The sequence below is a fragment of the Hyperolius riggenbachi genome, chromosome 7 (assembly GCF_040937935.1).
Source record: "Hyperolius riggenbachi isolate aHypRig1 chromosome 7, aHypRig1.pri, whole genome shotgun sequence".
In the NCBI taxonomy this organism is placed as follows: Eukaryota; Metazoa; Chordata; class Amphibia; order Anura; family Hyperoliidae; genus Hyperolius; species Hyperolius riggenbachi.
Genome location: NC_090652.1, coordinates 46,885,891 through 46,900,017, shown reverse-complemented (window position 1 = coordinate 46,900,017; position 14,127 = coordinate 46,885,891). Strand labels below are relative to the sequence as shown.

At 44.5% G+C, this 14,127-nt stretch overlaps 1 protein-coding gene across 1 annotated transcript in view; it reads left to right on the top strand.

Moving 5' to 3' along the window:
- The window catches only part of LOC137526001 (uncharacterized), a 110,652-nt gene that overhangs the window by 84,912 nt on the left and 11,613 nt on the right, over nucleotides 1-14,127 (top strand). Inside the window, exon 6 of the mRNA XM_068247211.1 lies at nucleotides 10,931-11,023. Coding sequence (XP_068103312.1) covers nucleotides 10,931-11,023 — 93 coding nt within the window. The remainder of the gene's footprint in view (nucleotides 1-10,930; nucleotides 11,024-14,127) is intronic.

Genomic DNA, 14,127 nt, shown 5'->3' with positions numbered 1-14,127 from the left:
CAAACTGACTCTATCACAGTAGCCTTAGCAGAAGACAAAGAACAAATTGACACGCAAGCTACCCAGATCGACACTTTAGAATTGAAGATGGAAGACCTCGAAAACCGCAACCGCCGTGCTAACCTCAGAATCCGAGGTCTCCCAGAAACAGAGACCGACCTCCCGGCCACGGCACTTGCCCTCTTTAGAGCTCTTCTCGCCCTAGAAGATCCACAGCAATTCCGCATTATACGGATCCACAGGGCGCTGGCCAAACCGCCCAAACCTCACTTACCAAGAGATGTAGTTCTCAAACTTCACTACGAAGAAGTCAGAGATCAAATACTACAGGCCGCCAGAAACCTGACATCGCTCCCAGGAGTTCCTGACACTGTACAACTCTATGCGGACCTGGCCCCCATGACGATCCTGCGCAGACGGCTCCTTCGCCCGGTAACCACATCACTCCAGAAGGCCTCCGTTAAATACAGGTGGGGATTCCCTTTCTCCCTATCTTTCCAACATGGCGAAAAAGTCTATATATGCCGCACTCTGGAAGAGGGACGCAAACGACTCGAACTGGCAGGAATCCGAGCAGAGCCTATGGATATCGCCCATCTACCGCAACGGGCTCCGAGACCCGCGAAAGTCTGGACAACTAAGGCACCCCGCTCTCGCCCACAAACAGAAGACCACTAAGAGAGGTTCTATGATGACCTAAAAACCTCCATGATACTGGGCCTAAACCGTGAGTACTGCATTGCCCACTACTCCCATTCTCCCGGGTGAGACCCCCCCCTTTTGATAACTATTACCCCCCCAAAAAATGCTTAACTCACCGAGGCCCCTCTTTTCCCCTTTACTCTCGTGTTATATAGTTCATGTTGAACTTTGTTCCTACTTACTCCGTTATAGGATGGCGGACAGCAATCCCTCTTTTCCGAAGAGGTCTACCAAAATATAAAGTCCGTACGCATCCTAATGTTTAATATAACCACGTTGGTCATTTTGTATTAAGTTTGCACTTCAATGTTTGAAATGTACTATGATGGGTTGCTGCAGTAACTGGGTAGAACTGCTGCCTCAACTTGACAATCTGCATGACTGGTATCCTAATATCCCCAGCCATGCCTATTGCCGCTAAGAGCAAGTTTTGCTCTTCTAGAGCTGGACCGGATTACACCGGCCCAAGACCCTCTCTTATCATTATGTTGCTTTTTGCATGTTTCACGTTTTTTGTCCCAAAGGTTGACATACCCTACAACCCCTTATCCCGGGCTGCTGAAGTACAGAATCTCAAATTCCACCACCAAAAACCTCAAACATTGCACATGCTCCCATACAGAAAACCCCATGGCATCCATCAATGTCATATCGCATAATGCCAAGGGCCTAAATGCCCCCGCAAAAAGGAGAAAAGCATTTATCGATTACCAAAAATGCCACCCGAACATAATTTGTATCCAAGAGACCCACTTTTCCACAAATTCTGCTCCCAGATATTTCCACAAAAACTATCAGAGATTCTATGCTTCATCAGCTACAAAAAAACACGGAGGAGTGATCACCCTAATAGCGAACTCCCTCCCCCTAATGGTCGAAAAAACGATCTCAGATGATGAAGGAAGGTTTATCATAATCCAGGGCAAACTGCAACACACACAAATCTCAATAATAAACCTGTACGCCCCACCAGAGTCCCCAATCCCAGCCATTAAAAAAGTCCTGTCCCACCTGTCTGAAATGGGACAGACTCAGGTTATCTGGGCTGGAGATTTCAATCTGGCACCCAATCCCACCGTAGACAGATCCAAAACGACAGTCTCCCCTAGACACCACCAATTAGCGTCATCTCTGAAGGGGCTACTCACCCCGTTCCACTTGGTGGATGCATGGAGAGAATATAATCTCAATAAACGGGAATACACCTTTTATTCCCAAGCTCATCACTCATACTCTCGCATAGATGCTATTCTCATGTCATCCTCATTAATCCCTAATCTTGCCTATGCAAGGCACGCTATCACAACATGGTCTGATCATGATATAGTCTCATGTACCTCACTATGCACTCCCATAGAACGCCCCCCATGGAGACTCAACGAGTCACTCCTGACTGACTCTGAAACAGTCCTTGACATAGAGGAACATATGCAGAACTATTTCAAAGACAATGACCTAAGTCACACTAAACCAGATATACTCTGGCTCGCCCACAAACCGACAATAAGAGGCCACCTCATTAAAATAGCTAGCTACAAAAAGAAGGCCAAGACACAAAAGCAACTCCAACTAGAAAGTAAACTCGCCCGTCTCAAAATGACTCACGCTCATCATCCATCCCTTTTTACTCTAAAACAAATAGAAGACACCACCAAACAAATTAACATACTCCTCTCTAATAGGACAGAAAAAGCCATCCGCTGGACCAAATCAAAATGCTATACGCAACACAATAAACCCAACTCCTGGCTAGCAAGAAAATTACGCGACATACAAAATACTAACAAAATATTTCAAATTAAAACACAGCAAGGAACAACAACTTCTGACCCACTTAAAATCCATCACACCTTTGCTGAATATTATAAATCTCTCTACGCAGCAACCCAAGACAATAGGGCCCTCCCGGCCATAGGAGACTTCTTACGCACAGTGCGCACCCCATGCCTCAAACCAGAAAAATCGATGGCTCTAAGCCTCCCGGTTACCGAGCTTGAAGTGACCACAGCTATTAAAAAGTTAAAAAACGGTAAGTCCCCAGGCCCTGACGGCCTTACAGCTAAAAAACGGTAAGTCCCCAGGCCCTGACGGCCTTACAGCCATTTACTATAAAAAATTTAAAGGACCCCTCACGCCCTACCTACTTAGGTTTTACAACTCTATACTACAAGGTAAACCCCCAGCCCCAGAGTTCCTCCAATCAATAATTACAGTCATCCCCAAACCAAACAGAGACCACCTAGATGTACGCAACTTCAGGCCTATATCATTATTAAATTTAGATTACAAAATTTTCACCTCCATCCTGGTAGCGAGGCTTAACACAATGCTAGGTCCCCTAATCCACAAAGACCAAGTGGGCTTCATCCCCCTACGTCAAGCTCCCGACAATTTAAGGAAAGTAACAAACCTTATCCAGATAGCCAAGAGACAAAAAACACCCACAATCCTAGCCTCTCTCGATATGGAAAAAGCCTTCGATACCATCAACTGGCCTTTCATGAATGAAGCACTACAGAAGGCAGGAATCGGAGGCCCTTTCCTGCAGGCCATTAACTGCCTTTATTCCTCCCCAACCGCTACCTTAAAATTGCCCACAGACTCCCCTTCCCTAATTCCAATCAGACGCGGAACACGGCAGGGGTGCCCTCTGTCCCCGGCACTCTTCGCCCTAGTAATAGAGCCCCTAGCAGAAGCAATCCGCACCTCCCCCGATATTCAAGGAATCAAAGTAGCAGACCACGAATACAAAGCCAATCTCTTCGCTGATGATTTGTTAATTACCCTCACCTCACCGCACATATCCCTGCCAAACCTCCTCACTTTAGTTAAAACTTTTGGAAAATTGTCAGGACTCCAGCTCAACATCAATAAAACAGAGATCCATCCTATAAACCTTCAGCCTGCAGTGGCCTCATCCCTAACATCCTCCCTAGGAGTTAAACTACAGACTAAACACCTTACATACTTGGGCATCAAAATCTCAGACAACCCCTCCGAACTATACGATCTAAACATTAAACCTATGCTTACCAAACTAAAATCAGATTTACTAAAGTGGTCCTCCCCAACCATATCTTGGTCTGGACGCATCCACGCTATTCGTATGACGCTCCTCCCACGCATCTTATGCCTATTTCGCTCTCTACCCATCCCAGTCACCCAAACCTCTCTGAAAGACCTTCAAACACATATTTTTAAATTAATCTGGAATAACAAAAAAGGCAAAATATCGCGTAAAATAATGTACTGGAATAGGTCAAGAGGAGGGTTGGGAGTTCCGGACCTCTTTAGCTACTACAAAGCATCCCAGATTGCACAATTATCTCAGCTCTATTCCCTTCACAATCCACCACTGTGGACCCAGATAGAAAATAGCCTTATAGAACCATACTCCCTACAAGCACTTATGTGGGCAAATAAAAAATTACCTTCATCATACAAAACCCTATCCCCTTTTACAGCTCATTCTTTGATACTCTGGAATAAACTCAAAATTACCAAACGGTTGAAGTCAACTCTCCCACAATTAACCTCACTTTATGGAAACCCAGATTTCACCCCCGGGTTGGAACACAGAGCATTCCGTTGGTGGAAGGGCAATGGCTACTACCTGATCAAACATTTCCTGATAGACGACAAATGCCCCTCATGGACTCAATTTAAAGAGAAAACCTTATTCCCACAATCAGAATATTTCTCAGCACTTCAAATCTTCCACTACCTAAAATCACTTCCCACACCGCTACCTGGGTCTCCACCTAGGACCCCATTTGAATTATGGTGCCTAAACACGCCATTAGAGGGAGGTCTCATCTCCTACCTATATTCAATATTCTCGCAGCCACTAGAACCTGACAAATTAAACACCATGACGCAGTGGGAATCAGACCTGGGTGTTAGCCTATCGCCAAAGCAATGGTCAAAATCTTGCCTAACCCTCACTAAAGGGAGTAGCTACTACTCTCACATTGAGACCAACATGAAAATACTCCATCGTACCTACCAAACTCCTAGTAAGATTCATAACTTTGACCCATCTAGATCCAAATACTGCTTCAGAAACTGTGGACGGACGGGCTCACTGGCCCACATCTGGTGGTTCTGCCCATATGCCCGTGACTACTGGAATCAGGTATCAGCCCTTATCAACTCTGCTCTGGAAAAAGCTCAACCAACCGATCCACTCATGCTCTTACTGGGCCATAAACCAAAAGGTTGGAAATACTCTCACCATCGACTGGCCCAGCACATAGCCAAGGCTGCCAGAATTCACATTGCCAAACAATGGCTTCAACCATCCTTATCTATTCCACAAACTAGAGAAATTTTAAACAACATTTTCATCAACGAGCGTCTACTAGCAATCGTTAACGACACTACTCTATCCTTTATCAGAACCTGGCAGCCCTGGCTGTCTCTTACCGAATCACAACAATTAAGAACCACAGCGTTAACCATATAAAAACCCAATATGAGTATCCAACTTTGCACAATATTGTATTTACCTCTGCTGATTCTGTCTCAGACATCCCCTCCCCCCCGCTATGTCAACCCCACTCTACCGTTATTTTCATGTTATGTTCAACTTATCTTAACCTTAAACCATGACAATGTAACTTTGGCCCTAACAGGGCAAATGTATTGCATAACTTGTCTTGTCACAAAAATTTCAATAAAAACCTTTGAAATTAAAAAACGCACATAATGAAAGTCAATGGTGACGCAGAGGTATTACGTTTTAGTGTTTATATGCATTTTTTTAAATCAAAAAAACAAGTTTTATGATGTATTGTTGACTTCCTGTTGACTTCCTAATGATTTACATAAAACGCATTAAAAAGTATGCAAAACGCATATGCGTTTTGTAAATATGCGAACCGCAAGCGCATAAAAATGCATGCAAAACGCAAGAAAAACACATGTGCGGGGAAAAAATGCAAAACGCAGATGCACAAAAACAAACTACAAATGCACTAAAACCGCACATGATGGAAAACGCAACCTTTCAAGCACTGACTAGTGTGCACCCAACCAAAGAGGTTTATCTTTAACTTCATTCCCTTAAAGTGAACCGAGCATCATTTTTAACACCCAGGGCAGCTCTATAGCAAATTAAAAATGCATTCTAAAAATGTAGTTTATTATTTAAAAAAAACCCTTTCATTTTACCTCATCTTTTTACATTTAAGGGTAAAAATCAGGGGTCGAGTCCTGCGTGAATGCGGGTGAACGGCGTCCACCCACTTTTTCTTCAAAGTGAACGCCGTTCACCCTGGCTTGTGTGGAGGGGGGCAGAGCAGGGAATGCGAGCTATAGGGACAGCGGGGATGGGCGGACATCTCCCCCCCCATCCCTCACCTTTGTGCTGCCCTTCCTGCCTCTCTCCCCTCCAGCGTTTTTAAGTGTCGGGCCGGCGGCGAAAGTGGGCAGAGACTTCCTGCGTTCCAGTCGCATGGGACGCTCCGCTCTGTGTGCGGCTAGTCTGGTCTTCGAGCCGCACACAGAGCGGAGCGTCGCATGCGACTGGAATGAGGTAAGTTTCCGCTCACTTTCGCCGCTGGGCCGACACTTAAAAACGCCGGAGGGGAGAGGCAGGAAGGGGAGCACAAAGGTGAGGGATGGGGGGGGGAGATGTCCGCCTATCCCCGCTGTCCCTATAGCTCGCCTTCCCTGCTCTGCCCCCCTCCGGGTGGGGGGCTGGGGGCACACCTGGCTACCTGGGCACATATACACCTGCCTACATATACTGGGGACATATACACCTGCCTACATATACTGGGGACATATACACCTGCCTACATATACTGGGGACATATACACCTGCCTACATATACTGGGGACATATACACCTGTCTACATATACTGGGGACATACCCCTGCCTACATATACTGGGGACATATACATCTGCCTACATATACTGGGGACATATACACCTGCCTACATATACTGGGGACATATACCCCTGCCTACATATACTGGGCATATATACCCCTGCCTACATATACTAGGGACATATACACCTGCCTACATATACTGGGGACATATACACCTGCCTACATATACTGGGGACATATACACCTGCCTACATATACTGGGGACATATACACCTGCCTACATATACTGGGGACATATACACCTGCCTACATATACTGGGGACATACCCCTGCCTACATATACTGGGGACATATACTCCTGCCTACATATACTGGGGACATATACACCTGCCTACATATACTGGGGACATATACACCTGCCTACATATACTGGGGACATATACCCCTGCCTACATATACTGGGGACATATACACCTGCCTACATATACTCTGGACATATACACCTGCCTACATATACTGGGGACATATACACCTGCCTACATATACTGGGGACATATACCCCTGCCTACATATACTGGGGACATATACACCTGCCTACATATACTGGGGACATATACACCTGCCTACATATACTGGGGACATATACCCCTGCCTACATATACTGGGCATATATACCCCTGCCTACATATACTGGGGACATATACACCTGCCTACATATACTGGGGACATATACACCTGCCTACATATACTGGGGACATATACACCTGCCTACATATACTGGGGACATATACCCCTGGCTACCTGGGCACATATACCCCTGCCTACATATACTGGGGACATATACACCTGCCTACATATACTGGGGACATATACCCCTGCCTACATATACTGGGGACATATACCCCTGCCTACATATACTGGGGACATATACCCCTGCCTACATATACTGGGCACATATATCCCTGGCTACATATACTGGGCAACTATACCTCTGGCTACATATACTGGGGATTACTATACTCATGGCTACTTATACTGGGGACACCTATAGACCTGGCTACCTGGGGGTACCTATTTTGGGGGAACTGCTGTCAGATTATCTGCATTTTTGTGGAACCGCTGTTATGTATTTTGGGGAACAGCTGCCAGATTATGTGTATGTTAGGGGAACGGCTGCTGCCAGAGTACGTGTATTTTGGGGAACTGCTGCCAGATTGTGTATGTTTGGGGGACCACTGCTGCCAGATTATGTCTTTTGGGTGTTGCGTGTATTTTGGGTGATCCGCTGTCAGGTTTCGCGTATTTTGGGGAACTGCTTCCAAATTATGTGTATTTTGGAGGAACTTCTACCAGATTATGTGTCTTTTTGGTAAAATGCTGTCAGATTACATAAATTTTTGGGGGATACACTAGGGCAGAGCTCAAACTTCCTTGGCAGACCTTTTACATCACTGCTAAGGTCATGTATATTTGGCCCCACCCATGACCACGCCCACGGTGTGCTTGACCATGCCCATTTTTTGGCGCGCCGCGGAGGTTCTCCAGGTGAGTCCACTCACTTCTTTTCCCAGGACTAGACCCCTGGTTAAAATAGGCACTTCTTCTGTCTGAGAAAGGACTGAGGACTCTCATTAGGGCCCATTCACACACTTGATCGTTTTGCCGGCGATTTTGGCAAAAAGCTCAAACACTAGCGCTTTTCAAAGCGCTAGGGTAATAAAAGTCTATGAGCCTGTTCTCATTTGGGCGATTTGCGCTAATCGCTGCAAATCGCCCACAAATGCTAAATGCAAACACGTAGCCTGCACCATTTTCAGGCGATTTCCCGGCGATCGTATTTAGTGCTATAGAAGCGCAAAACACGATCGCGAAAAAATCCCCAGGTGTGAATGGTGATTTTTTGCCATTAATCGCTAAAGAACGCCAGAGCAAAACGCTAGCAGAATCGCTAGCGTTTTGCAATCAGCAGGTGTGAATGGGCTCTTAGACTTAATTACCCACAAATAAACCCCCATTGTACTTCAAACAGAAAACATTAGTCACACTTGAAGAATTTCACACCTAGCCTGGATAATGGCAGTGGAAAAGTAGCAGGGGGTTGAGCTTCTGAAACATGGCAGCTATTTGAAGCCAGGAGCTGCTTAGATCCCTTTAATGCTATGTGCACATGATGAGATTTTCAACATGTCCGATCTGATCTGTAATCGATTTTCCAATTGATTGTTCGTTTACTTCTATGGAAAATCAATTGGAAATCAGATCGGATATGTTGGAAGTAATTGATCTGGCAGGAACTCTGCCAGAAAATCTCATCGTGTGTACTAGGCATAACACCCGAGGATGGATGCCATCTGGGCCCGGTGCCTTATCAGTTTTGATTTATTTATGGCCTATTTCCACTAGTATACTGTGCGTTTTGCATCCAAATTTGCATATGCAAACTGATTGTGATGTGGAAAATGCATGCTTTTTTATGCAATTTTTTTGCATCAGACTATTAATCTCCATAGCAACATGACATCACTGTGACTACACAGGAAACAGGAGAAAGCATGCTAGAGGGCAGATTGCATAATGGCATAAAACAGATGGCAAAATTTGCATTGTAAATGCAAAAATTAGCATGCAGGACCATTGACTTTCATTTATCACGATTCACATGTAGGGCAGTGTGTGGTGCGGAAATCTGCAGCATGCAGTACACATTTTTTCTGCATCGCAACACATTTGGAAAAACATATTCTATGGAAACAATCCCACTGAACGGCATTGGTTTCATTGTTAATGTGAAAATTCATGTTGTGATTTTGCCATAACTCACAACTGTTTGAGATCAGAAAGAGGGACACTTATGCCACACCTCTGACTACACCCCTGACACATCCCTAGGCATGCATACTATAAAGATTTCATAAGAAAAACATGTTGTTTTATAATTCAAACCACACTGGTCCTTTCTATCCTGGTTCACTTTTCTTCATATTAACATTTGAAAATAAGTCATATATCAATTTAAAGTATTGGAAGAAAGTTTAGAGTCAATTAAACACATTTTCAGTATACAAATACATACATTAACACAGATCTGTACATCAGCCCTGAAAAGAGGGACAAATGAGGAGGAAGGAGGGACAGAGGTTTCTAAAGAGGGACTGTGTGATGCTCACACGGTTCCCGAGAAAACCGTGTGTGCGCCATTTAAGTCAAAAACAAACATTTCATTGCAACAATGACAATTTCTTAAATCGTTTTTTTTTTTTTATACTTCCTGGCTCTGCTAGCAAGCACTGGCAGTTTTACTAATTACATAGTCTCTCTCACCCAAGTGTGAAGAACGGGTCTCCTGACCACATGGGACACCCTAGAGAGTTTATGAGACCATCCATCAGAGGTTAGATGGGCAGAAGCTCATAACAAGCAATCTTCTCTAGACTGTTAAGCCCAATCTACATGATAAGATTCTATTTACGATTCAATTACGATTCTATTTACGATTCGATTAAATCCAACTTGTCCGATCCTGATTCAATTTGATTCAATTCGATTTGCCTTTGCAAAACAATAGCAAATCGGATTGAATCAAATCGAATCAGGATCGGACATGTTGTGCTTAATCGAATCGTAAATAGAATCGTAATTGAATTGTAAATAGAATCTTATCGTGTAGATGGGGCTTTAGGAACCGACCCAGCAGGTGTCCAAAATATAGCTGTCTTCTGGCCTGAGTTGAAAGAGACACAGGAGTGATCCTTATCACTCCAGCTGGGGACTCCCAAAAGTTCAACCAACCTTAAAAACTATATTTAATAATAGGCACAGTTTTGCAATATTTCTGGTGTTACAAAGATATCAGGTTCTTCGAATTCTCAGAGTGTGTTGGACTTCACGTGACACTGGTTCTGAGAGATTTTAAACTATCTGGATCTTCCAGTACCAGTGCTACAAAGGGTGAAAGTAAGAACGGTGATATGAGTCACCCAGACTCCTCATGTTTAGTATCAGAAGCCAATGCCTGCCAATACGAATCTCCAACCTGCCCCAATTTTGGGAACTCCCTGTACTGTGCCAATGCAGTGGAGGACACAGGGACAAATGGAGGACATGGGGGACATAAAGGGGCATAGAGGAGAACACAAGAAGGACCAATGCGAACACATGGGGACAGAGGAGGACACAGGGAAGCACAAGATGTTCAAGGGGGCATGAAATATAAATAGGACATAATCCACAATGCCCCTTTACCATGGATGCTCTAGGTTTAGATATTTTTCCCCTGGTTTTGTCCTCTAAACTTAGGAGTGTTTTATAGTTCGAAAAATACAGTATACTTGTAAAACTTCTGGATTCTATTTGATTTTCTGTTTTCAACGAAGTTGTGTTTTTAACATAGTCGGCAGAAGAAGAGGCACTGGCAGAGATGAAGATGGCACACAGACAACTGGAAAACTGGAAGAGTAGACTGAAGGATAGGTGCTCCGGAGAGGTGAGTTCTCCCTGCTGCAGAATCCTCTGCTGGGGACCACTGCTTGCCGCACATCTCTGGGGCCTTGGGGTGGGTCAGAAACAAACAGACCTAATGCTGCTTATGTGGGGAGTTGCGGTACACATGTCATTGGCTTCAATTCACAGAAAGAAGTTCAGTAGTAGAAAAAAGTTGGTATTTTACCGAATGCAGTATTTTTTTCATTTTTAGAGCAATTCATCATTATTTTATCAACCTCGAGGAGTGTTCGGTAGGAGGTGTAAATTGATACGGAGAGTGTTCAATAAAAGTTTGTAAAACGGTAGTTAGTTGTGCGATATTAATGAATTACATTGGGTATTTCTCCAATCTAGAAGCTGTAAAGCAGAGAATTGTGGGTAGGAGGAGGAGAGTATTTAGCAGCCCATCACCCAGTTTTAGTGCCATAGGCGGAGCAGGCAGACACATGTAGGAAAGAAGGCTTGCTATATATATATATATATATATATATATATATATATATATATATATATATATATATTCCTGAGAACTCGAGTAATATTAAAAGGGACCTTAAACAATAGATGCAATAGATAAAAATTAAATTGGTACTTACCTGTGGCTTCCTCCAGCCCACCGTAGGCTGCGAAGTCCCCCAAAGTCCTCCTAGCTCCTCTCCCGGTCTGGCTGGTGACTTCATTACCGGCGACACTCAGGCCGAGTGTCGGCCCGACACTTCCTGAACGGTGACGCCCTGAGTCATCACGCTGGCCGCTACACGACATCACGCTGGCTGGCGTGACAGTCCTGTGCATGTACGGTTTTCTAACTCTGAACCGCGCATGCACAGGACTGTCACGCTGGCTGCCATGATAACCAGAGATGTCCCGAACGGTTCGCCCGCGAACGGTTCCAGGCGAACTTTAGGTGGTTCGCGTTTGCCGGTGAAGGCGAACTTTTGCGGAAGTTCGATTCGCCCCATAATGCTCCTTTGAGCAGAACTTTGACCCTCTACATCACAGTCAGCAGGCACATTGTCACCAATCAGATTACACTCACCCTTGGAGCCTTACCCCTCCTTATAAAAGGCAAGGTTCTCCTGTCGTTTTACTCACTCGTCTGTCTACAGTAATTAGTTAAGGGACAGCTGCTGACAGACTCTGCTAGGGAGAGTTTAATTAGACTCTTGTAGGCTTGTTCCTAGCTGATTGTTATTCCTTATATTTCCCTCCTCCTAGTATTTCAAAAGCCAGCTTACATACTGTGGCTGGGAACTGAACCCAGGCTGGGCTGGGAATTGAACCCAGGTCTCAGTGTGTGGTAGGTAACTCACTTAACCACTATACCACCAACAACACTACATGCTGAAGCCAGCCTAGCATGTACCATTATGATCAATCCAAGAGAAAAATTAGCTTGCTTAAGGATTTGTAGCATGTCAAAAGCCAACTCATATTGGCTGGGAATTGAACCCAGGTCTCAGTGTGTGGTAGGTAACTCACTTAACCACTATACCATCAACAACACTACATACTGAAGCCAGCCTAGCATGTACCATTATGATCAATCCAAGAGAAACATTAGTTTGCTTAAGGATTTGTAGCATGTCAAAAGCCTACTCACATTGGCTGGGAATTGAACCCAGGTCTCAGTGTGTGGTAGGTAACTCACTTAACCACTATACTACCAACAACACTACATGCTGAAGCCAGCCTAGCATGTACCATTATGATCAATCCAAGAGAAAAAATAGCTTGCTTAAGGATTTGTAGCATGTCAAAAGCCAACTGACATTGGCTGGGAATAGAACCGCCAACAACACTACATGCCAGCCTAGCATGTCTTTTGGAGGGAGGAAGTAAGTCTGCTCCAAGAAGTTTCAGCATGCAGTGTTGGTGGTATAATGGTTAGGATAGCAGCCTACAGAGCGGTAGGCCTGGGTTCTATTCCCAGCCAATGTGAGTTGGCTTTTGACATCCTACAAATCCTTAGCAAGCTAATTTTTCACTTGGATTGATCATAATGGTACATGCTAGGGTGGCTTCAGCATGTAGTGTTGTTGATGGTATAGTGGTTAAATGAGTTACCTACCACACACTGAGACCTGGGTTCAATTCCCAGCCCAGCCTGGGTTCAATTCCCAGCCACGGAATGTAAGCTGGCTTTTGAAATACTACAATTCCCTGGAAGACGAGACCCTCCTCCCTCTGGGAGGAGGGAGAGAGGGATTCCTGATGTCATAAAGCAGTGTAGGCCTGCAATTGAACATTCAATGAAATTTCTGACCTTAAAGCACTGCTTTGTATTAAATCCAGATTTTTTTCTGGGACTTTTGATGTATATTTCACTCAACCATGTCTTCCTTCAAGTATTACACCCCTTGAAACATCTTTTCTATCATTTTTCCAGTCAGCAGAAATTTGTAAAAATGTTTAAGTTTGCCTCCCTATTGAAGTCTATTGCGGTTCGCGAAAGTTCGCGCGAACAGAACCTTCCACGAAAGTTCGCGAACAATGTTCACGAACCGAAAATCGGAGGTTCGCGACATCTCTAATGATAACACGTAGCGGCCGGCATGATGACACAGACCGTCACAGTTTAGGAAGTGTTGGGTCGACACTCGGTCCAGGTGTTGCCGGTAATGAAGTGGGACCGGGAGAGGAGCCAGGAGGACTTTGGGGTACCTCGCGGCCTACGGTGGGCTGGAGGAAGCCCCAGGTAAGTACTGATTTCATCTTTATCTGTTGCTCAGGGTCCCTTTAAGTGCAAATGCATCTTGCAGCTATGCGAGAATGAAATAATGCCAGATGCAATTAGGTCATAAATTGCTCTTAATTTCTGCATTTTTCCTCTGTGAATTGCATTTCTGTCAAAATTAACAATTCCCTACCACATTTCTACCACACATTTACCGAACATTTATCGACCATTCCTCGAATGGTCATTACTTTGTACAGTACTTTTCTGTGAATTCTGCTTTCGAATTTCCGAACTGAAATTATTACCGAATGTGCGGTAATACATTCGGTAACACTCTGCAAATTGAAGCCATTGTTGTCCAGGGCCTGTGTACTTTAATATCTCACTAATCCCGTGGTTATTATTCAGGTTCTTCATTTAGGTTA